Source organism: Chelon labrosus, assembly GCF_963514085.1.
Source record: "Chelon labrosus genome assembly, chromosome: 21".
NCBI lineage: Eukaryota > Metazoa > Chordata > Actinopteri > Mugiliformes > Mugilidae > Chelon > Chelon labrosus.
In genome coordinates this window covers 24,304,008-24,327,944 of record NC_140354.1, presented here as the reverse complement: position 1 = coordinate 24,327,944, position 23,937 = coordinate 24,304,008, and the positions used below count along the sequence as shown (strand labels likewise).

General features: G+C 46.4%; 1 protein-coding gene across 1 annotated transcript in view; it reads right to left on the bottom strand.

The window, feature by feature from the left end:
• Positions 1-2,399: 2,399 nt before the first annotated feature.
• The window catches only part of llgl1 (LLGL scribble cell polarity complex component 1), a 53,533-nt gene continuing 31,995 nt past the window's right edge, over positions 2,400-23,937 (bottom strand). Inside the window, 8 exon segments of the mRNA XM_084571000.1 lie at positions 2,400-2,973; positions 4,708-4,790; positions 11,225-11,360; positions 18,948-19,012; positions 20,551-20,665; positions 22,717-22,789; positions 22,866-23,057; positions 23,169-23,476. Coding sequence (XP_084427126.1) covers positions 4,712-4,790; positions 11,225-11,360; positions 18,948-19,012; positions 20,551-20,665; positions 22,717-22,789; positions 22,866-23,057; positions 23,169-23,476 — 968 coding nt within the window. The 3' untranslated portion in view covers positions 2,400-2,973; positions 4,708-4,711.

The following is a 23,937-nucleotide window of genomic DNA, read 5'->3' as shown; positions in this document are numbered from 1 at the left end:
CTGCTTGACGCGGCTGGAGACAGAGACAGAGGAAGAGGAGGAAGAGGAAGAGTGAGCTACATGGAGAATCACCATGGATGAAGCTCTGACTCATTATCAGACTGAAGTGACATCACAAACCATCCTCCTGTAGAGTCCTGATCCTTGTGAGGTCTGATCCTGGTCTTGATCCTGGTCTTGACCCAGGTCTTGATCCTGGTCTTGATCCAGGCCTTGACCCAGGTCTTGACCCAGGTCTTGATCCTGGTCTTGACCCAGGCCTTGACCCAGGCCTTGACCCAGGCCTTGATCCTGGTCTTGACCCAGGTCTTGACCCAGGTCTTGATCCTGGTCTTGACCCAGGCCTTGACCCAGGCCTTGACCCAGGTCTTGATCCAGGTCTTGACCCAGGTCTTGACCCAGGTCTTGATCCTGGTCTTGATCCTGGTCTTGACCCAGGCCTTGACCCAGGTCTTGACCCAGGTCTTGATCCTGGTCTTGACCCAGGCCTTGACCCAGGTCTTGATCCAGGTCTTGATCCTGGCCTTGACCCAGGCCTTGACCCAGGTCTTGATCCAGGTCTTGATCCTGGTCTTGACCCAGGTCTTGACCCAGGTCTTGATCCTGGTCTTGACCCAGGCCTTGACCCAGGCCTTGACCCAGGTCTTGATCCAGGTCTTGATCCTGGTCTTGACCCAGCTCCTGTTCAGACTAAACTCTGTGTCTCTGTCAGTTTCAGTCTAGTTTCCAGATTTCACAACCACGACGACGTTTCAGCAGGAAACCTGAGAGGTTTCTAAAGTGAAGACCAGGTTCAGGTGGAGGAATGAGATGGGTTGATGTTTGGTGCAGGGTCAGGGGTCAGGGGTCAGAGGTCAGAGGTCAGGGTCAGTCTAACGGTCTCTCCAGCTTCAGTGTTCCTCAGACGTCCTCCAGCCCTCAGTGAGTCTCTGAGTATTTATTAGAACAGTCGTTAAATATTTAACCTGTGTTCCACATAAACACGTGATTATTATTATTGTTGTTGTTGTTGTTGTTGTTGTTGTTGTCTAAATAAATGAAGACGCTGGAGACAGGAGGACGTCACAGAACCCTGATTGAGTCGTTAGGACACGATGACGTGGTCCTAGTCACCATAGTGACGAGTTAAACCCCCCCATGAAGAGACAGGGACTCCTCTGACGTCCTTGTCCCAGCATCAAGACGTTCACAGTAACACAGTCACCCCCCCCCCAGACAGCTGGTAGTGGTCATAATGTTATGGCCACTAACAGCTGTTAGTTCTCTAGTCAGTTCTCCTTCAGTTGTTCTTTGTTCTCCTCTGGAACAGAAAATAAATTCCTCCTTTAGTTTGAATTTGTCTTTTCTTCTTCATACAGAGACGCGTCGTCCACCTGAGTCCATTCATTCATTCATTCACTGATTCATTGATTCATTCACTCATTCACTGATTCATTCATTCATTGATTCATTCACTGATTCATTCATTCATTGATTCATTCACTGATTCATTCATTCACTGATTCATTCATTCATTCACTGATTCATTGAGTCATTCACTGATTCATTCATTCATTCACTGATTCATTCATTGATTCATTGATTCATTCACTGATTCATTCATCCATTGATTCATTGATTCATTCACTGATTCATTCATTCATTCACTGATTCATTCATTGATTCATTCACTTATTCATTCATTGATTCACTGATTCATTCACTCATTCATTCATCCATTGATTCATTCATTGATTCATTCACTGATTCATTGATTCATTCACTGATTCATTCATTGATTCATTGATTCATTGATTCATTCATTGATTCATTCACTGATTCATTCACTGATTCATTCATTCACTGATTCATTGATTCATTCATTGATTCATTCACTGATTCATTCATTCACTGATTCATTCATTGATTCATTCATTGATTCATTCACTGATTCATTCATTCATTCATTGATTCATTCACTGATTCCATTCACTGATTCATTCATCCATTGATTCATTCATTGATTCATTGATTCATTGACTGATTCATTGATTCATTGACTGATTCATTCATTGATTCATTGACTGATTCATTCATTCACTGATTCATTGATTCATTCACTGATTCATTCATTCACTGATTCATTGATTCATTCACTGATTCATTGATTCATTCATTGACTGATTCATTGATTCATTCATTGATTCATTCACTGATTCATTCATTCATTCATTCCTGACAGGTCTTCTAATGTTTTAATCAGCTGATCTTCCTCTTCATCGTCTGAGCTCAGGTTTATCTGCTGCTTCTAGTGTCTCTGTCCGATCCGTCCCCGTCCCCCGTTAAACGTGGACTGACCCGGTCCTGGTCCGTCCTGGGACCTGGACCTCAGTAAAACTGTTCAGGACTAAACCAAAGACTGAGAGTAAATCATTTTATTAACATTTAAGCCACAGTGACAAAGGTCACATGGTTCCTACCTGCAGAGCTACGTTAGTGTTTAAAAGTGTTAAAAAATACTCAGGACCAGTATTACCCAGAATCCTTCACTCCAAAGACACGTCCCTGAGTCCTGAAGGAGACAGGGGATTCATTTCATCACCTTCATCACCTTCATCACATTCATCACCTTCATCACCTTCATCACCGACAGAATACTTTATTGGAGTCTGAGCTCCAGTTGTCCTTCATCATCAGACTCCTCCTCCCTAAAATAAAACGTCTCTGTCCTGGAAGACGTCTGAGGACGAACCGTCACAGAGTCAGAACCTCCAGAACCGTCTCCAGAACCGTCTCCAGAACCGTCTCCAGACGCTCCGAGGAAGAGGTTACAGAAGAAGAAGAAGAAGAAGAAGAAGAAGAAGAAGAAGAAGTGGTTCACAGTTTGTAAAGACGCTCACAGAGTCCCTGGCGGAGGCTCCACCGTGGGCTGATGGGAAATGTGGTCCAGCACCGAAATCAGTCCATCAAGAACACGAGACACCGTCTGAAGAACTGAAACCACAAGAGACAGAATCAGCGTGAGACAGCGGGATGAAACACCAAACATCAGCAGACAGGAGTCGACTGGAGCCACCAGGGGGAGACAGAGAGGGTCTCTGGTCTGGGACACGGTCTGGGACACACCTGGCCTCATCACTGTGAACTTAAAGAGGGACGGATCAGGTACAGACCACTCTGAGGCTTCAGGTTCTGAGGGTTCAGGTCTCAGGTCTCAGGTCTCAGGATTCAGGTCTCAGGATTCAGGTCTCATGGTTCAGGTCTCATGGTTCAGGTCTCATGGTTCAGGTCTCAGGTCTCAGGGTTCAGGTTTTTAAAACACATCTTAAGACCCATTTTTATTCTTTGGCCTTTAACACAGCATGAGACCCTGTTTTCTGTTCTGTTTTATTATTATTTTAATACTGTTTATAATTTTTTATTGCTTTTATATTGTCTCTTATGTTTGATGTCTTATATTTTAGGTTGTATTTTATGTATAGCACTTTGTGTCAGCCACAGCTGTTTTAAAGGGCTTTATAAATAAAGTTGAGTTGAGTTGAGTTGAGGTCTCAGGGTTCAGGTGTCAGGGTTCAGGTGTCAGGGTTCAGGTGTCAGGGTTCAGGTTCAGGTTCAGGTTCTGAGGGTTCAGGTCTCAGGTCTCAGGTCTCAGGGTTCAGGTCTCAGGGTTCAGGGTTCAGGTCTCAGGGTTCAGGGTTCAGGTTCTCAGGATTCAGGATTCAGGGTTCAGGTCTCAGGTCTCAGGGTTCAGGGTTCAGGGTTCAGGTCTCAGGTCTCAGGTCTCAGGTCTCAGGGTTCAGGTCTCAGGGTTCAGGTCTCAGGTCTCAGGGTTCAGGTCTCAGGTCTCAGGTCTCAGGGTTCAGGTCTCAGGTCTCAGGTCTCAGGTCTCAGGGTTCAGGGTTCAGGGTTCAGGGTTCAGGTCTTAGGGTCTCAGGTCTCAGGTCTCAGGTCTCAGGTCTCAGGGTTCAGGGTTCAGGGTTCAGGTCTCAGGTCTCAGGTCTCAGGTCTCAGGGTTCAGGGTTCAGGTCTCAGGTCTCAGGTCTCAGGTCTCAGGGTTCAGGGTTCAGGGTTCAGGGTTCAGGGTTCAGGTCTCAGGTCTCAGGTCTCAGGTCTCAGGGTTCAGGTTCTGAGGGTTCAGGTTCTGAGGGTTCAGGTTCTGAGGGTTCAGGTCTCAGGGTTCAGGTCTCAGGTCTCAGGTCTCAGGGTTCAGGGTTCAGGGTTCAGGGTTCAGGTCTCAGGGTTCAGGTCTCAGGGTTCAGGGTTCAGGGTTCAGGTCTCAGGTCTCAGGGTTCAGGTCTCAGGTCTCAGGTCTCAGGTCTCAGGTCTCAGGTCTCAGGGTTCAGGTCTCAGGGTTCAGGTTCTGAGGGTTCAGGTCTCAGGGTTCAGGTCTCAGGGTTCAGGTCTCAGGTCTCAGGGTTCAGGTCTCAGGGTTCAGGTCTCAGGTCTCAGGGTTCAGGTCTCAGGGTTCAGGGTTCAGGTTCTGAGGGTTCAGGTCTCAGGTCTCAGGGTTCAGGTCTCAGGGTTCAGGTTTCAGGTCTCAGGTCTCAGGGTTCAGGTTCTGAGGGTTCAGGTCTCAGGGTTCAGGTCTCAGGTCTCAGGTGTCAGGGTTCAGGTCTCAGGTCTCAGGGTTCAGGTCTCAGGTCTCAGGGTTCAGGGTCCAGGTTCTGAGGGTTCAGGTCTCAGGTCTCAGGGTACAGGGTTCAGGTCTCAGGTGTGACCGTCTCTCACCTGTTCAGTTGATGAGGAGTCCTGCAGAGCGTCCGTCCTCCTCCTTGATGTTTTTCAGGTTGTTTTCAGCCTCGTCCACCGTCCTGCAGGAGACAAGAGACAAGAACCCTTCAGACCAGATCCACCTGGAGGAGGAGGAGGAGGAGAGAGAGGAGGAAGAGGAAGAGGAGGAGGAGAGAGGAGGAGAGAGGGAGAGGAGGAGGAGGAGGAGGAGGAGGAGAGAGGATGAGGAAGAGGAGAGAGGAGGAGAGAGAGAGGAGGAGGAGAGAGAGGAGACAGAGGAAGAGAGAGGAGAGAGGAGGAGGAGGAGGAGAGAGAGGAGGAGGAGGAGAGAGAGGAGTAGGAGGATGAGGAGACAGAGGAAGAGAGAGGAGAGAGAGAGGAGGAGGAGAGAGAGGAGGAGGAGACAGAGGAAGAGAGAGGAGGAGGAGAGAGGAGAGAGGAGGAGAGAGAGGAGGAAGAGGAAGAGGAGAGAGGAGGAGAGAGGAGGAGAGAGAGAGGAGGAGGAGGATGAGGAGACAGAGGAAGAGAGAGGAGAGAGAGAGGAGGAGGAGGAGAGAGGAGGAAGAGGAAGAGAGAGGAGAGAGGAGGAGGAGAGAGAGAGGAGGAGGAGAGAGAGAGGAGGAGGAGAGAGGAAGAGAGAGGAGGAGGAGGATGAGGAGACAGAGGAAGAGAGAGGAGAGAGAGGAGAGAGGAGGAGGAGGAGGAGGAGGAGGAGACAGAGGAAGAGAGAGGAAGAGGAGGATGAGGAGACAGAGGAAGAGAGAGGAGAGAGAGAGGAGGAGGAGAGAGGAAGAGAGAGGAAGAGGAGGAGGAGACAGAGGAAGAGAGAGGAGAGAGGAGGAGGAGGAGGAGGAGGAGGAGACAGAGGAAGAGAGAGGAGGAGGAGGATGAGGAGACAGAGGAAGAGAGAGGAGAGAGGAGGAGGAGACAGAGGAAGAGAGAGGAGAGAGGAGGAGGAGGAGGAGGAGGAGGAGACAGAGGAAGAGAGAGGAGAGAGGAGGAGGAGACAGAGGAAGAGAGAGGAGAGAGGAGGAGGAGGAGGAGGAGGAGGAGACAGAGGAAGAGAGAGGAGGAGGAGGATGAGGAGACAGAGGAAGAGAGAGGAGAGAGAGGAGAGAGAGGAGAGAGAGGAGAGAGAGGAGAGAGAGGAGAGAGAGGAAGAGAGAGGAGAGAGAGGAGAGAGAGGAGAGAGAGGAGAGAGAAGGATCCAAACAATCCAAACAGGAAGACACAAAAAATCATGGCAACCAAAAGAAAACAGAAAATGTGGTCACTGTTCGACAGGTGAGGTTGAGACGGAGATGCACTTTCTCCTACAATGTACAAAATTAAATGACACTAGAGAAATTTATTGGAACAAGTTCAGCTCTTTGGTTCCAGGTTTCAAAGAGCTGGACGACCTCTCCAAATTAAAAATACTCCTCGGAGAAGGAGAGCGGGCACACCTTGCTGCCCAGTATGTGTTAACATGCCACACCCTGAGGGACAGTGAGTGATCGAGGCACACACACACACACACACACACACACACACACACTGTATATAACTAATAGAATGTTCATAATGTATATATCTTTGATTTATTGTATTGTACTTTAATGCTCTGCTTTGGCAATATTGTTTTTTTAAGAAACTTTCATGCCAATAAAGCCCATTTAGAATTTGAATTGAATTTGAAGAGGAGGAGGAGGAGAGAGAGGAAGAGAGAGGAGAGAGGAGAGAGGAGGAGGAGGAGAGAGAGGAAGAGGAGGAGGAGGAGAGAGAGGAAGAGAGAGGAGAGAGGAGGAGGAGGAGAGAGAGGAAGAGGAGGAGGAGGAGAGAGAGGAAGAGAGAGGAGAGAGGAGGAGGAGGAGAACCAGCTGAGGCCACTTTCCCCCTCCTCAGTCCCTGCCCAACAACCCCTTATACAGCATCGGCAGCAGAGCCATGGAGCAGCACGTCCCCCTCCCCACCCACAGCAGCAGAGCTATGCTGCAGTTGTAGCCCGGCCTGCTGTCACAGCCCCTCCCCCTGCTACCTGTGAGCTGAGAGACATCAGGGAGATGCTGCACACCCTGTGCAGCCGGCTTCTGTCCAGCTAAGATATATTCCCATACGAGTCACAAAACAACATGGACATATATTTGTTAGTTAGTAATAGTAATAGCAATAGTAGTAGTCAGAACAATGGTAATATTATTGAAAATAGTACATCTCCATGGAATTAATATCAAATTATTATTATACATATATAGATAGGTTTTTTTGTTTTGTTTTGTTTTGTTTTGTTTTTGTCTCACTGTGCAGGTTCATTTTGATTGTTTTCTTTTTTGATGCGTTCATTTCACATAAGCTGTTGGAATATTCAGGGTCTCCACTCCTCGACCTTTGAGCTGAAGAGTGGAGACCCTGAGTTCCTGAAATCTATCAAAGACGTTGATATCATCGTATTGACGGAAACATGGTGTCAAGATGATTTGCTCACTCGCTGTCCCCCAGGATATAATGAAGTCATGGTGCCCTCCATAAAACTAAAAAACATACGCAAGGGCAGAACATCGGGGGGGATTTTGGTGTGGTATAAAGGAGATCTTTGCAATCAGATCTCACCAGTAAAACAGGGTAAATCGCACATTTGGTTGAGGTTAGATCAAACCCTAGGCATAACCGATAGGGATCTATACCTCTGTGCAATTTACATACCCCCAGTGGATTCTCCTTATTTTGAAGAGGACATTTTTTACACCCTAAATTCAGAAATCTCCTATTTCCAGGCCCAGGGAAATGTACTTCTCACTGGAGATCTGAATGGACGTACAGGAATTGAACCTGATATCATTGACACACAGGGCAACAACCATGTATTTGGTCAGGCCCCCCTGTTTACCACACCAAACATCACCCGTCGGAATAACCTTGACTCAATATTGAATCAAAGTGGCAGGGAGATAGTGCATCTCTGTCGGGCCTTAGGCCTGTACATAGTTAACGGTAGGTTCAGAGGGGACTCTTTGGGGAGGTTCACATACTCCTCAGCTCTTGGGTCTAGTGTTGTAGACTACGCAATCACTGACATGGACCCCTCAACTATCAGTGCATTCACTGTCAGACAGCAATCCCCCCTTTCAGACCACAACCAAATTAATGTGTTCTTTAAATTGTCAGGTCAAATTAGTGACACAAAAAGGAAGCCCAGTAAGCTGTATAAATTAAATCCTTCTTACAGATGGGCCCCAGACAGTGGAGACAAATTCACCAAGGCTCTAAACTCCCCTGATCTGATGAACTACATATCAACATATACTCAAAATCAATATGTCCCTACCAGAGATGGGGTAAACAAGGCCACTGATGATATCAATATGATATTTCATAAGGCAGCTATTAGGGCTGACCTCATAAAGCAAAGACGGAGACCTGTTAAAAGGCAAAATACCGACAAATGGTTTGATCAGGAATGCAAAGAAATCAGAAAAGAGCTGAGAAAAATAGCAAATGAGAAACATCGCCAACCGAACAACCCAGCCCTGCGCATTCGATACAATGACATTTTAAACACATATAAACACACAATTAGGATCAAAAAACAAAATTATACCCAATTGAAACTTGAAGATATTGAGAATGCCATTAACCAAAATCAATTCTGGGATATGTGGAACAAGTTCAACACAAAGCAACAGCAGACATTACCCATCCAAAACGGTGACATCTGGAGATCGCATTTTGAAAATTTATACAAAGACATACCAATCAATCAAATCAATTCAGATCAGTGTATTATGAAAGAAAAACTCCAAAAATTAGAAGAAACAATTAAAGACAACCAAAACCCCCTTGATTTCGAAATGACTTGGGAAGAAATAACCAGACAGACAAAATGTCTGAAGCCAAGGAAAGCTTGTGGTCCAGACAGCATTAGAAACGAAATGCTCAAAAGCAGCAGCCCAGAAATGCAGGGTGCAGTGTTACATTAGTTCAACCTTATACTACAGGCAGGATGTTTCCCCAACATCTGGTGCAAAGGGCTCATTTCCCCCATTCATAAGAGTGGGGACAAATCAGACCCTAATAACTACCGTGGCATCTGTGTCAGCAGCTGTCTGGGTAAACTATTCTGTAGTATTCTTAATACAAGAATACTAGATTTCCTTGAGGAACAGTCAGTCTTAAGTAAAAGTCAGATTGGCTTCCTCCCAAAACACCGCACCACCGACCATGTATATACCCTTCACACTTTAATCAACAAACATGTACAACAAACTAAGAATGGAAAAATATTTGCCTGCTTCATTGATTTCAAGAAAGCTTTCGACTCTATTTGGCATGAAGGGCTCTATTACAGACTTTTAAAATGTGGCATAGGTGGCAAAATGTATGATCTGGTTAAATCAATGTATTCGGAAAACATGTGTGCTGTTAAAATTGGAGACAAATTAACTGATTTCTTCCCCCAGAGAAGAGGTGTTCGGCAGGGTTACAGTCTAAGTCCGACGTTATTTAATCTGTATATAAATGAACTGGCTGTTGAGTTGGATAAATGTGCTGCTCCGGGCCTCTCCCTCCTAGATAGAGAGGTGAAGTCTCTGTTCTATGCTGATGACCTTGTTCTACTGTCTCCTACTGAACAAGGACTACAGCTACAGCTGGACGTAGTAGAAAAGTACTGTCAGAACTGGGCCCTGGCAGTAAACATGAAGAAAACAAATGTCATGATTTTTCAAAAACGCCCCAGGTGTCATGAGAACAAACACCAATTTACCATCAATAATCATGTCATTGAACACAGCATGAGTTATACCTACCTTGGTATAACCATAACAGCATCAGGGAGTTTCAACATGGCAGTGAATGCACTAAAAGAAAAAGCTCGAAGAGCTCTATATGCAATTAAGAGAAAATTTTATAATGTCCATATTCCAATAAAAATCTGGCTTAAAATATTTGATAGTGTCATCCAGCCCATTGCGCTGTACGGTAGTGAAGTATGGGGTCCACTCAGTCATCAGAGCTTTACCCGTTGGGACAAACATCCAACAGAATCTCTACATGCAGAATTCTGCAGATACATTTTACACGTACACAGAAACACACCAACAAATGCATGTAGAGCAGAATTAGGCAGATACCCACTGATAATCAACATTCAGAAGAGAACGCTCAACTTCTTTAACCACCTGAAATCCAGCCCCAGAGACACCCTCCACTCCAAAGCCCTCCAAACCCAAGAGCTGAGCCCAGAGAAGAGTCCCCTATGTCAGTTGGTACTGAGGCTAACTGCCCCCTCTCAGACACAGTCTGACCAGCCTCACAACAACACTGCTCTACAAAAAGTAATCAGGGTAAATCAAATTATAGCACAATGTAAAGAAAGCTATCTGGACCATTGGGAAGAAACAACTAAAAGCCAAAGTAGATTGGAATGTTATCTTGGCCTTAAAAGAGATTATGAATTAGCAGAATATCTCTCTACTGTCAGAGATAGAAAGCAGAGACAGATCCTAACCAAGTACAGGCTCAGTGACCACAAACTGGCAATCCAAACAGGAAGACACAAAAAATCATGGCAACCAAAAGAAAACAGAAAATGTGTTCACTGTTGGACAGGTGAGGTTGAGACGGAGATGCACTTTCTCCTACAATGTACAAAATTAAATGACACTAGAGAAATTTATTGGAACAAGTTCAGCTCTTTGGTTCCAGGTTTCAAAGAGCTGAACGACCTCTCCAAATTAAAAATACTCCTCGGAGAAGGAGAGCGGGCACACCTTGCTGCCCAGTATGTGTTAACATGCCACACCCTGAGGGACAGTGAGTGATCGAGGCACACACACACACACACACACACACACACACACACACACTGTATATAACTAATAGAATGTTCATAATGTATATATCTTTGATTTATTGTATTGTACTTTAATGCTCTGCTTTGGCAATATTGTTTTTTTAAGAAACTTTCATGCCAATAAAGCCCATTTAGAATTTGAATTTGAATTTGAATTTGAAGAGGAGGAGGAGGAGAGAGAGGAAGAGAGAGGAGAGAGGAGGAGGAGGAGAGAGAGGAAGAGGAGGAGGAGGAGAGAGAGGAAGAGAGAGGAGAGAGGAGGAGGAGGAGAGAGAGGAAGAGAGAGGAAGAGAGAGGAGAGAGGAGGAGGAGGAGGAGGCGGCAGAGGAAGAGAGAGGAGGAGGAGGAGGAGGAGGAGGAGACAGAGGAAGAGAGAGGAGGAGGATAAGGAGGAGGAGGAGAGAGGAAGAGGAGGAGGAGGAGGAGGAGGAGACAGAGGAAGAGAGAGGAGGAGGATAAGGAGGAGGAGGAGAGAGGAAGAGAGAGGAAGAGGAGGAGGAGGAGGAGGAGAGAGGAAGAGAGAGGAAGAGAGAGGAAGAGGAGGAGGAGGAGGAGGAGAGAGGAAGAGAGAGGAAGAGAGAGGAAGAGAGAGGAGGAGGAGGAGGAGGAGAGAGAGGAGGAGGAGGGGGAGGAGAGAGAGGAGGAGGAGGAGAGAGAGGAGGAGGAGGATCAGTGTGTTCATACGTGAGGAAGTCTCTGACGTCCTCCACCGTCAGTTCTCCAGTCGAGTCCAGGGTGAGATCAACACAACTCAGGGGGGAGTCCAGGGGGGAGTCCAGGACGGGGGAGGACAGGAGGCTGGGAGGTTCCTCAGACTGACCTGAGAGGGAGGAACCAAGGAGTTCAGGTTCCTCATGGACTCCGCCTCCATTATCTGCTCTGGTTTTAACCCCTTAACGCCTCAACTGATTTTTCAATTATATAAAGAAATTAAATAATTGTATTTTGCGTACCACTCTGGTCGGTCCTACGAGAAACGAGTGCTTGAAAAAGGTTCCTAGGAAAGTTTTGAATGTGCTCAAACCGACACCAGAGTATCACGTGTTATTTCAGCTGCAGTCTGAACGGAGACAGTGCGTCGCGAATTCACGACACTAGACATGAAGGGGTTAAACAGTCTGACGCGGAGCAGCAAATTACAACATGTAGGACAGTAACACCACTAATGTGTCCCACTAATGTGTCCCACCACCACTAATGTGTCCCACTAATGTGTCCCACCATAACTAATGTGTCCCACCACCACTAATGTGTCCCACCATTACTAATGTGTCCCACTAATGTGTCCCACCATAACTAATGTGTCCCACCACCACTAATGTGTCCCACCACCACTAATGTGTCCCACTAATGTGTCCCACCATAACTAATGTGTCCCACCACCACTAATGTGTCCCACCATTACTAATGTGTCCCACTAATGTGTCCCACCACCACTAATGTGTCCCACCACCACTAATGTGTCCCACTAATGTGTCCCACCATAACTAATGTGTCCCACTAATGTGTCCCATTAATGTGTCCCACCATAACTAATGTGTCCCACCATAACTAATGTGTCCCACCACCACTAATGTGTCCCCACCATAACTAATGTGTCCCACCATAACTAATGTGTCCCACCATAACTAATGTGTCCCACTAATGTGTCCCACCATAACTAATGTGTCCCACTAATGTGTCCCACCACCACTAATGTGTCCCACCACCACTAATGTGTCCCACCATAACTAATGTGTCCCACTAATGTGTCCCACCACCACTAATGTGTCCCACTAATGTGTCCCACCACCACTAATGTGTCCCACCATAACTAATGTGTCCCACCACCACTAATGTGTCCCACTAATGTGTCCCACCACCACTAATGTGTCCCACTAATGTGTCCCACCACCACTAATGTGTCCCACTAATGTGTCCCACCACCACTAATGTGTCCCACCATTACTAATGTGTCCCACTAATGTGTCCCCACCACCACTAATGTGTCCCACCATTACTAATGTGTCCCACCATAACTAATGTGTCCCACCACCACTAATGTGTCCCACCATAACTAATGTGTCCCACTAATGTGTCCCACCACCACTAATGTGTCCCACTAATGTGTCCCACCATAACTAATGTGTCCCACCACCACTAATGTGTCCCCACCATAACTAATGTGTCCCACCACCATAACTAATGTGTCCCACCACCATAACTAATGTGTCCCACCACCACAACTAATGTGTCCCACCATAACTAATGTGTCCCACCATAACTAATGTGTCCCACCACAACTAAAGTGTCCCACCATAACTAATGTGTCCCACCACCACTAATGTGTCCCCACCATAACTAATGTGTCCCACCATAACTAATGTGTCCCCACCATAACTAATGTGTCCCACCATAACTAATGTGTCCCACCATAACTAATGTGTCTCACCATAACTAATGTGTCCCACCATTACTAATGTGTCCCACCATTACTAATGTGTCCCACCACCACTAATGTGTCCCCACCATAACTAATGTGTCCCACCATAACTAATGTGTCCCCACCATAACTAATGTGTCCCACCACCACTAATGTGTCCCCACCATAACTAATGTGTCCCGTCCCACCATAACTAATGTGTCCCGTCCCACCATAACTAATGTGTCCCGTCCCACCATAACTAATGTGTCTCACCATAACTAATGTGTCCCCACCATAACTAATGTGTCCCACCACCACTAATGTGTCCCCACCATAACTAATGTGTCCCGTCCCACCATAACTAATGTGTCCCACCATAACTAATGTGTCCCGTCCCACCATAACTAATGTGTCCCACCATAACTAATGTGTCCCACTAATGTGTCCCACCATAACTAATGTGTCCCACCATAACTAATGTGTCCCACTAATGTGTCCCACTAATGTGTCCCACCATAACTAATGTGTCCCACCATAACTAATGTGTCCCACTATAACTAATGTGTCCCACCATAACTAATGTGTCCCACTAATGTGTCTCACCATAACTAATGTGTCTCACCATAACTAATGTGTCCCACTAATGTGTCCCACCATAACTAATGTGTCCCACCATAACTAATGTGTCCCACCAATGTGTCCCACCATAACTAATGTGTCCCACCATAACTAATGTGTCCCACCATAACTATAACTAATGTGTCCCACCATAACTAATGTGTCCCACCATAACTATAACTAATGTGTCCCACCATAACTAATGTGTCCCACCATAACTAATGTGTCTCACCATAACTAATGTGTCCCACCATAACTAATGTGTCTCACCATAACTAATGTGTCCCACTAATGTGTCCCACCATAACTAATGTGTCCCACCATAACTAATGTGTCCCACCAATGTGTCTCACCATAACTAATGTGTCTCACCATAACTAATGTGTCCCACTAATGTGTCTCACCATAACTAATGTGTCTCACCATAACTAATGTGTCCCACTAATGTGTCCCACCATAACTAATGTGTCCCACCATAACTAATGTGTCCCACCAATGTGTCCCACCATAACTAATGTGTCCCACCATAACTAATGTGTCCCACTAATGTGTCCCACCATAACTAATGTGTCCCACCATAACTAATGTGTCCCACCATAACTATAACTAATGTGTCCCACCATAACTAATGTGTCCCACCATAACTATAACTAATGTGTCCCACCATAACTAATGTGTCCCACCATAACTAATGTGTCCCACCATAACTAATGTGTCCCACCAATGTGTCTCACCATAACTAATGTGTCCCACCATAACTAATGTGTCCCACTAATGTGTCTCACCATAACTAATGTGTCTCACCATAACTAATGTGTCCCACTAATGTGTCCCACCATAACTAATGTGTCCCACCATAACTAATGTGTCCCACCATAACTAATGTGTCCCACCAATGTGTCCCACCATAACTAATGTGTCCCACCATAACTAATGTGTCCCACTAATGTGTCCCACCATAACTAATGTGTCCCACCATAACTAATGTGTCCCACCATAACTATAACTAATGTGTCCCACCATAACTAATGTGTCCCACCATAACTATAACTAATGTGTCCCACCATAACTAATGTGTCCCACCATAACTAATGTGTCCCACTAATGTGTCCCACCATAACTAATGTGTCTCACCATAACTAATGTGTCCCACTAATGTGTCCCACCATAACTAATGTGTCCCACCATAACTAATGTGTCCCACCAATGTGTCCCACCATAACTAATGTGTCCCACCATAACTAATGTGTCCCACTAATGTGTCCCACCATTACTAATGTGTCCCACCATAACTAATGTGTCCCACCATAACTATAACTAATGTGTCCCACCATAACTAATGTGTCCCACCATAACTATAACTAATGTGTCCCACCATAACTAATGTGTCCCACCATAACTATAACTAATGTGTCCCACCATAACTAATGTGTCCCACCATAACTAATGTGTCCCACCATAACTAATGTGTCCCGTCCCACCATAACTAATGTGTCCCACCATGTCCCACCATAACTAATGTGTCCCACCATGTCCCACCATAACTAATGTGTCCCACCATAACTAATGTGTCCCACCATAACTAATGTGTCCCACCATAACTAATGTGTCTCACCATAACTAATGTGTCCCACCATAACTAATGTGTCTCACCATAACTAATGTGTCCCACTAATGTGTCCCACCATAACTAATGTGTCCCACCATAACTAATGTGTCCCACCAATGTGTCTCACCATAACTAATGTGTCTCACCATAACTAATGTGTCCCACTAATGTGTCTCACCATAACTAATGTGTCTCACCATAACTAATGTGTCCCACTAATGTGTCCCACCATAACTAATGTGTCCCACCATAACTAATGTGTCCCACCAATGTGTCCCACCATAACTAATGTGTCCCACCATAACTAATGTGTCCCACTAATGTGTCCCACCATAACTAATGTGTCCCACCATAACTAATGTGTCCCACCATAACTATAACTAATGTGTCCCACCATAACTAATGTGTCCCACCATAACTATAACTAATGTGTCCCACCATAACTAATGTGTCCCACCATAACTAATGTGTCCCACCATAACTAATGTGTCCCACCAATGTGTCTCACCATAACTAATGTGTCCCACCATAACTAATGTGTCCCACTAATGTGTCTCACCATAACTAATGTGTCTCACCATAACTAATGTGTCCCACTAATGTGTCCCACCATAACTAATGTGTCCCACCATAACTAATGTGTCCCACCATAACTAATGTGTCCCACCAATGTGTCCCACCATAACTAATGTGTCCCACCATAACTAATGTGTCCCACTAATGTGTCCCACCATAACTAATGTGTCCCACCATAACTAATGTGTCCCACCATAACTATAACTAATGTGTCCCACCATAACTAATGTGTCCCACCATAACTATAACTAATGTGTCCCACCATAACTAATGTGTCCCACCATAACTAATGTGTCCCACTAATGTGTCCCACCATAACTAATGTGTCTCACCATAACTAATGTGTCCCACTAATGTGTCCCACCATAACTAATGTGTCCCACCATAACTAATGTGTCCCACCAATGTGTCCCACCATAACTAATGTGTCCCACCATAACTAATGTGTCCCACTAATGTGTCCCACCATTACTAATGTGTCCCACCATAACTAATGTGTCCCACCATAACTATAACTAATGTGTCCCACCATAACTAATGTGTCCCACCATAACTATAACTAATGTGTCCCACCATAACTAATGTGTCCCACCATAACTATAACTAATGTGTCCCACCATAACTAATGTGTCCCACCATAACTAATGTGTCCCGTCCCACCATAACTAATGTGTCCCACCATAACTAATGTGTCCCACCATGTCCCACCATAACTAATGTGTCCCACCATGTCCCACCATAACTAATGTGTCCCACCATAACTAATGTGTCCCACCATAACTAATGTGTCCCACCATAACTAATGTGTCTCACCATAACTAATGTGTCCCACCATAACTAATGTGTCTCACCATAACTAATGTGTCCCACTAATGTGTCCCACCATAACTAATGTGTCCCACCATAACTAATGTGTCCCACCAATGTGTCTCACCATAACTAATGTGTCTCACCATAACTAATGTGTCCCACTAATGTGTCTCACCATAACTAATGTGTCTCACCATAACTAATGTGTCCCACTAATGTGTCCCACCATAACTAATGTGTCCCACCATAACTAATGTGTCCCACCAATGTGTCCCACCATAACTAATGTGTCCCACCATAACTAATGTGTCCCACTAATGTGTCCCACCATAACTAATGTGTCCCACCATAACTAATGTGTCCCACCATAACTATAACTAATGTGTCCCACCATAACTAATGTGTCCCACCATAACTATAACTAATGTGTCCCACCATAACTAATGTGTCCCACCATAACTAATGTGTCCCACCATAACTAATGTGTCCCACCAATGTGTCTCACCATAACTAATGTGTCCCACCATAACTAATGTGTCCCACTAATGTGTCTCACCATAACTAATGTGTCTCACCATAACTAATGTGTCCCACTAATGTGTCCCACCATAACTAATGTGTCCCACCATAACTAATGTGTCCCACCAATGTGTCCCACCATAACTAATGTGTCCCACCATAACTAATGTGTCCCACTAATGTGTCCCACCATAACTAATGTGTCCCACCATAACTAATGTGTCCCACCATAACTATAACTAATGTGTCCCACCATAACTAATGTGTCCCACCATAACTATAACTAATGTGTCCCACCATAACTAATGTGTCCCACCATAACTAATGTGTCCCACTAATGTGTCCCACCATAACTAATGTGTCTCACCATAACTAATGTGTCCCACTAATGTGTCCCACCATAACTAATGTGTCCCACCATAACTAATGTGTCCCACCAATGTGTCCCACCATAACTAATGTGTCCCACCATAACTAATGTGTCCCACTAATGTGTCCCACCATTACTAATGTGTCCCACCATAACTAATGTGTCCCACCATAACTATAACTAATGTGTCCCACCATAACTAATGTGTCCCACCATAACTATAACTAATGTGTCCCACCATAACTAATGTGTCCCACCATAACTATAACTAATGTGTCCCACCATAACTAATGTGTCCCACCATAACTAATGTGTCCCGTCCCACCATAACTAATGTGTCCCACCATAACTAATGTGTCCCACCATGTCCCACCATAACTAATGTGTCCCACCATGTCCCACCATAACTAATGTGTCCCACCATAACTAATGTGTCCCACCATAACTAATGTGTCCCACCATAACTAATGTGTCCCACCATAACTAATGTGTCCCACCATAACTAATGTGTCCCACCAATGTGTCCCACCATAACTAATGTGTCCCACCATAACTAATGTGTCCCACTAATGTGTCCCACCATAACTAATGTGTCCCACCATAACTAATGTGTCCCACCATAACTATAACTAATGTGTCCCACCATAACTAATGTGTCCCACCATAACTAATGTGTCCCACTAATGTGTCCCACCATAACTAATGTGTCTCACCATAACTAATGTGTCCCACTAATGTGTCCCACCATAACTAATGTGTCCCACCATAACTAATGTGTCCCACCAATGTGTCCCACCATAACTAATGTGTCCCACCATAACTAATGTGTCCCACTAATGTGTCCCACCATTACTTATGTGTCCCACCATAACTAATGTGTCCCACCATAACTATAACTAATGTGTCCCACCATAACTAATGTGTCCCACCATAACTATAACTAATGTGTCCCACCATAACTAATGTGTCCCACCATAACTATAACTAATGTGTCCCACCATAACTAATGTGTCCCACCATAACTAATGTGTCCCGTCCCACCATAACTAATGTGTCCCGTCCCACCATAACTAATGTGTCCCACCATAACTAATGTGTCCCACCATGTCCCACCATAACTAATGTGTCCCACCATGTCCCACCATAACTAATGTGTCCCACCATAACTAATGTGTCCCACCATAACTAATGTGTCCCACCATAACTAATGTGTCCCAGAAAATACACAAGGATGCAGAAGCAGCGTCGACTTTATCAAAGAGTTCAGTAAAAAACAACTCAGATAAAACTAATGATGAATTATAGTTAAAAAGATTAGAATGAACTGGTGTTTATTTATATATTTATATATTTATATCGTCACCGTGATAAATAACAGAAATTATCAGGATAACATTGTTAGTCCATATCACTCATCCCTAGTCTGTAGTGTGTGTGTGTCTGTGTGTCTGTAGTGTGTGTGTGTGTCTGTAGTGTGTGTGTGTGTGTGTGTGTGTGTTACCCTCGGCCTGGCTCCTGTGCGTCCCGTTGGCGTGGGTCGTGGTCGTGGTGGCGGCGGCGGCGTCTCTGCAGACACACACAGACGTTACCGTGGAGGTCGTGACCCTGAAGGACACAGACTCCAGGATGGAGTTCATTTATCCTGACTACCAGTGAACGCACCACGCCAGGTTAACTCTACACTAGCTCCACCTACTGGACACTCAACGCCTCATCAACACTCTGGACCTGGTCTGAACCTGAACCTGGACCTGGACCTGGACCTGAACCTGGTCTGAGTCTGGTCTGAACCTGGTCGGAACCTGGACCTGAACCTGGTCTGAGTCTGGTCTGAACCTGGACCTGGTCTGAACCTGGACCTGGACCTGGTCTGAACCTGGACCTGGACCTGGACCTGGTCTGAACCTGGACCTGGACCTGGACCTGAACCTGGACCTGGACCTGGACCTGGTCTGAGTCTGGTCTGAACCTGGACCTGGTCTGTACCTGGACCTGAACCTGGTCTGAGTCTGGTCTGAACCTGGACCTGGTCTGAACCTGGACCTGGACCTGGTCTGAGTCTGGTCTGAACCTGGACCTGGTCTGAACCTGGACCTGAACCTGGTCTGAGTCTGGTCTGAACCTGGACCTGGTCTGAATCTGAACCTGGACCTGGTCTGAGTCTGGTCTGAACCTGGACCTGGTCTGAACCTGGACCTGGACCTGGACCTGGTCTGAGTCTGGTCTGAACCTGGACCTGGTCTGTACCTGGACCTGAACCTGGTCTGAGTCTGGTCTGAACCTGGACCTGGACCTGATTTGAGTCTGGTTTGAACCTGGACCTGGTCTGAACCTGGACCTGAACCTGGTCTGAGTCTGGTCTGAACCTGAACCTGGTCTGAATCTGAACCTGGACCTGGTCTGAGTCTGGTCTGAACCTGGACCTGGTCTGAATCTGGACCTGGACCTGGACCTGGTCTGAGTCTGGTCTGAACCTGGACCTGGTCTGTACCTGGACCTGAACCTGAACCTGGTCTGAGTCTGGTCTGAACCTGGACCTGGTCTGAACCTGGACCTGGACCTGATTTGAGTCTGGTTTGAACCTGGACCTGGTCTGAACCTGGACCTGAACCTGGTCTGAGTCTGGTCTGAACCTGGACCTGGTCTGAATCTGAACCTGGACCTGGTTTGAGTCTGGTCTGAACCTGGACCTGGACCTGGACCTGGTCTGAGTCTGGTCTGAACCTGGACCTGGTCTGTACCTGGACCTGAACCTGGTCTGAGTCTGGTCTGAACCTGGACCTGGTCTGAGTCTGAACCTGGTCTGAACCTGAACCTGGTCTGAACCTGAACCTGGTCTGAACCTGAACCTGGTCTGAACCTGGTCTGAACCTGAACCTGGTCTGAACCTGGTCTGAACCTGGTCTGAACCTGGACCTGGTCTGTACCTGGACCTGAACCTGGTCTGAGTCTGGTCTGAACCTGGACCTGGTCTGAGTCTGAACCTGGTCTGAACCTGAACCTGGTCTGAACCTGAACCTGGTCTGAACCTGGTCTGAACCTGAACCTGGTCTGAACCTGGTCTGAACCTGAACCTGGCCTGGACCTGGTCTGAACCTGGTTACCTGGCAGGTGTGGCCTCCAGGGGTCGGTCCAGCTGAACGGAGCAGATCGGTTCCGTCAGGACTTTAGCAGAAAGAGAGAACCTCTCGTACTCTGAAGGAGAGATGAGATAGAACCCTGCAGAGAAACCACAGAGAACAGCTTCATTAGATCTGGGATCTGGTGTCGGTTCTTTAAACGATCGGTTCTTTAAACGATCGGTTCTTTAAACGAACGGTTCTTTAAACGAACGGTTCTTTAAACGATCGGTTCTTTAAACGATCGGTTCTTTAAACGAACGGTTCTTTAAACGATCGGTTCTTTAAACGAACGGTTCTTTAAACGATCGGTTCTTTAAACGATCGGTTCTTTAAACGAACGGTTCTTTAAACGAACGGTTCTTTAAACGAACGGTTCTTTAAACGATCGGTTCTTTAAACGATCGGTTCTTTAAACGATCGGTTCTTTAAACGATCGGTTCTTTAAACGAACGGTTCTTTAAACGAACGGTTCTTTAAATGAACGGTTCTTTAAACGATCGGTTCTTTAAACGATCGGTTCTTTAAATCAGTGGCCCCCAACCTTTTTTGCGCCACAGACCGGTTTAATGTCTGACAGTATGTTCACGGACCGGTCTAAAGGTGTAGCAGATAAAAACTAAATAAAATGATCAGACCGATATAAAAACTGTCGTATTTTCTCTATAAAATAATAATAAACGTTAATCTGTGTATTCATGTACAACTTTATTAGCAGCGTCCTCATAACGTCACACCAACAACAGAACATGAGTAACATCATCTCCGCCCCAACGCTCTCTGGTCGCTATGGTAACGTTAAAACATGCCTTCAAAATAAGACGCACCACAAAAACAAGGCCTCGTCCACTCGTACGAAAACGGTCTTTTCCCTCTCCGTTTTCGATCATCGTTTCAAGAAATATCCGCGTCCACACGGATCCGTTTCAGCTCGACCGAAAACGCTACTTCCTATTCCAGGCCTATAGGTGGCGCTGTTTCAGTTTCAGAAATTCACCAAAAACGGAGAGGAAGATGCGGAGCATGCGCATAAAGCTTGAGCGCTGTTTACAAATCGCCTTTTTTGCTCAGCGTGGTGGCACAGGAGCGTGATATGTTGCCATAGTAACCCTAACAGGCTCAATATCGTCTCCAGCAGGAAAACTAGCATGTAGTCCGCCATTGTTGTTGATGTTGTTACGAGACGCCTCGCGGGATGTGGAAGGCTGCTCGGGGGTGTGGCGATGACGTCATCGTTTTCGCCGTTTACGCCGTCCACATGAAAACGCAAGAGCTGCGTTTGCGAATTTCTCCACCCTGGGACCCGTTTTCAGAAAAGTGCGTTTACAGGATACGTGTGGACGATCGGCCAAAACGATGAAAAACTTCTGCGTTTCTGCGTTTTTGCGTTTCCGTGTGGACGGCCACTAAAAGTGCATGAAAATACTAGCTCCTCCCAACAGCACTGAGTCAGTGGAGCCCTGCGCTCGTTTTAATGCAACAAGACGTCCCATCTCGGGGTAATGGGAGACAATGAAACCTGAAGTGTGTTGCTTATGTCCAGTCTGCTCCGTTTGTTTTGTTGCTGTCACTGTATTAAACTCTGCTTCACACAGACAAGATGTCAGAAAAGGCACCAGCGTTTTCAGTGCTGTTGTGGCGATCTCGGGGTATTCTGCTTTAATCCAGAACACCAGAGCTGTTGTCTCAAACAGACGTTTCGTTTAGCGGGACGTATCACGTGACCTATGGTCCCGAGGCCTCGACATGCGTCAGGAGTGAGTCATGGACGATGTCATGGAGAGAATCCGGTCAGTTTTCAAAATAAAACATCGTTCAGACTCAGATAATAAATCTAACGGAAATAATGGAAGTTATTTATTCTCTCTGTGCGGCCCGGTACCAAATGACCCCCGGACCGGTACTGGTCCGAGGCCCGGGGGCTGGGATCACTGATTTAAAGGATCGGTTCTTTAAAGGATCGGTTCTCTCATTTCTACAGACGACATCATTCATTCATTAATCATTCCTCCATCTCCAGCTGTTATACTGATGTTGACTTCCTAACTGAATCAAAGCTGCAGCTCCTCCTCCTCCTCCCCCCCCCCCCTCCTCCTCCTCCTCCTCCTCCCCCTGCTCCTCCTCTCTCCCCCTCCTCTCCCCCCCCCTCACCTTGTCCGTTCCTGGTGAAGACACAGGAGGCGATTCCACTGATGTCCTCCTTGCGGATGCAGTCGTATCGGACCTGAACCCAGAGACATGAGGGGTTAGAAGCAGACGGTGGTTCTGGACTGTGGGGGGTCAGAGGGAGCTGGGGTCACCTGAGGTCGGAGGCCAGGTACGTTGAACAGGTGCATGTCTCCCAGGTTGGTGAGGCAGACCAGGCTGTGCTCGCTGTAGTCCTCCTGAGCGCTGGAGCTGAACACCACCAGAGCCACCTTCCTGACCCGACAGCCCTCGTGAGCCGTCAGCTTGAACTTGGTCTTGGCGCTCACCTTGGGCAGAGAGAACACCTGGAGAAGAAGCATCAGGTTATGGACTCGTCTCTCCGTCTCGTCTGATGTCAGACCTCAAATAAATAACCCTCCTCCTCAGAACGACCCCCCTGTGATGTCTGAGTTCACCTTCAGCTGTTCCTCCGAGGCGATGAGCACAGAGTGGGCGCTGGTCATGTCTGCGGCGATGGCGAGGTCCTGGGACGCCTCGTACGGCTCCGGTAGCGGTTTCCCTCGGCCGTCCAGAACACAGATGGAGACCACGGGAGCTCGGTGCATCAGCTGGATCTCTTTACCCAGCACCGCCTCCACGCACAGCCCGCCGTCGCTGGCTCCGCCCCCCACGCGGCCCGGGCCCACGCCGGGCACCTCCAGGGCGTAGGCGTACACGCTGCCGGAGTTAGTGCCGGCCCAGAGCGTGGGGCCGTGGTGAGAACCTGGAGGACAGACCATAATACTCATCATGATGATCTTTATGTGTCAAGACCTTCAGGCTGCTTCACACTAGTGTTGCTTTCGTCAACGAAAACTATGACTAAATATTGTCGTCAACGAACCTTTATCACGTGACTAAAACGAGACGAGACGTAACGTAAATGCTGGTCATGCGACGATGACTATAATTAAATGTATAATGCAAATATTGTTGACGAATAAAAACGAGACTAAATGTGGTTTACAAAATAAAAACTATGCTAAAATGTCTCTCCATTTTCGTTGACCAAAACGAGACGAGACGAAATGTTACAACGTTATTTTGTCTTGTTTAGTCGCGTTATTATTATTATTTTGTAGTTTTTCTGTTTCCTGTGTCCAGAGCCCGTTTATCTCGCAGGCGACGTCACTTCCTCAAGCTCCACTCGCGGCATTATTTAGAAGATGCAGCTGCTCCAGTGAG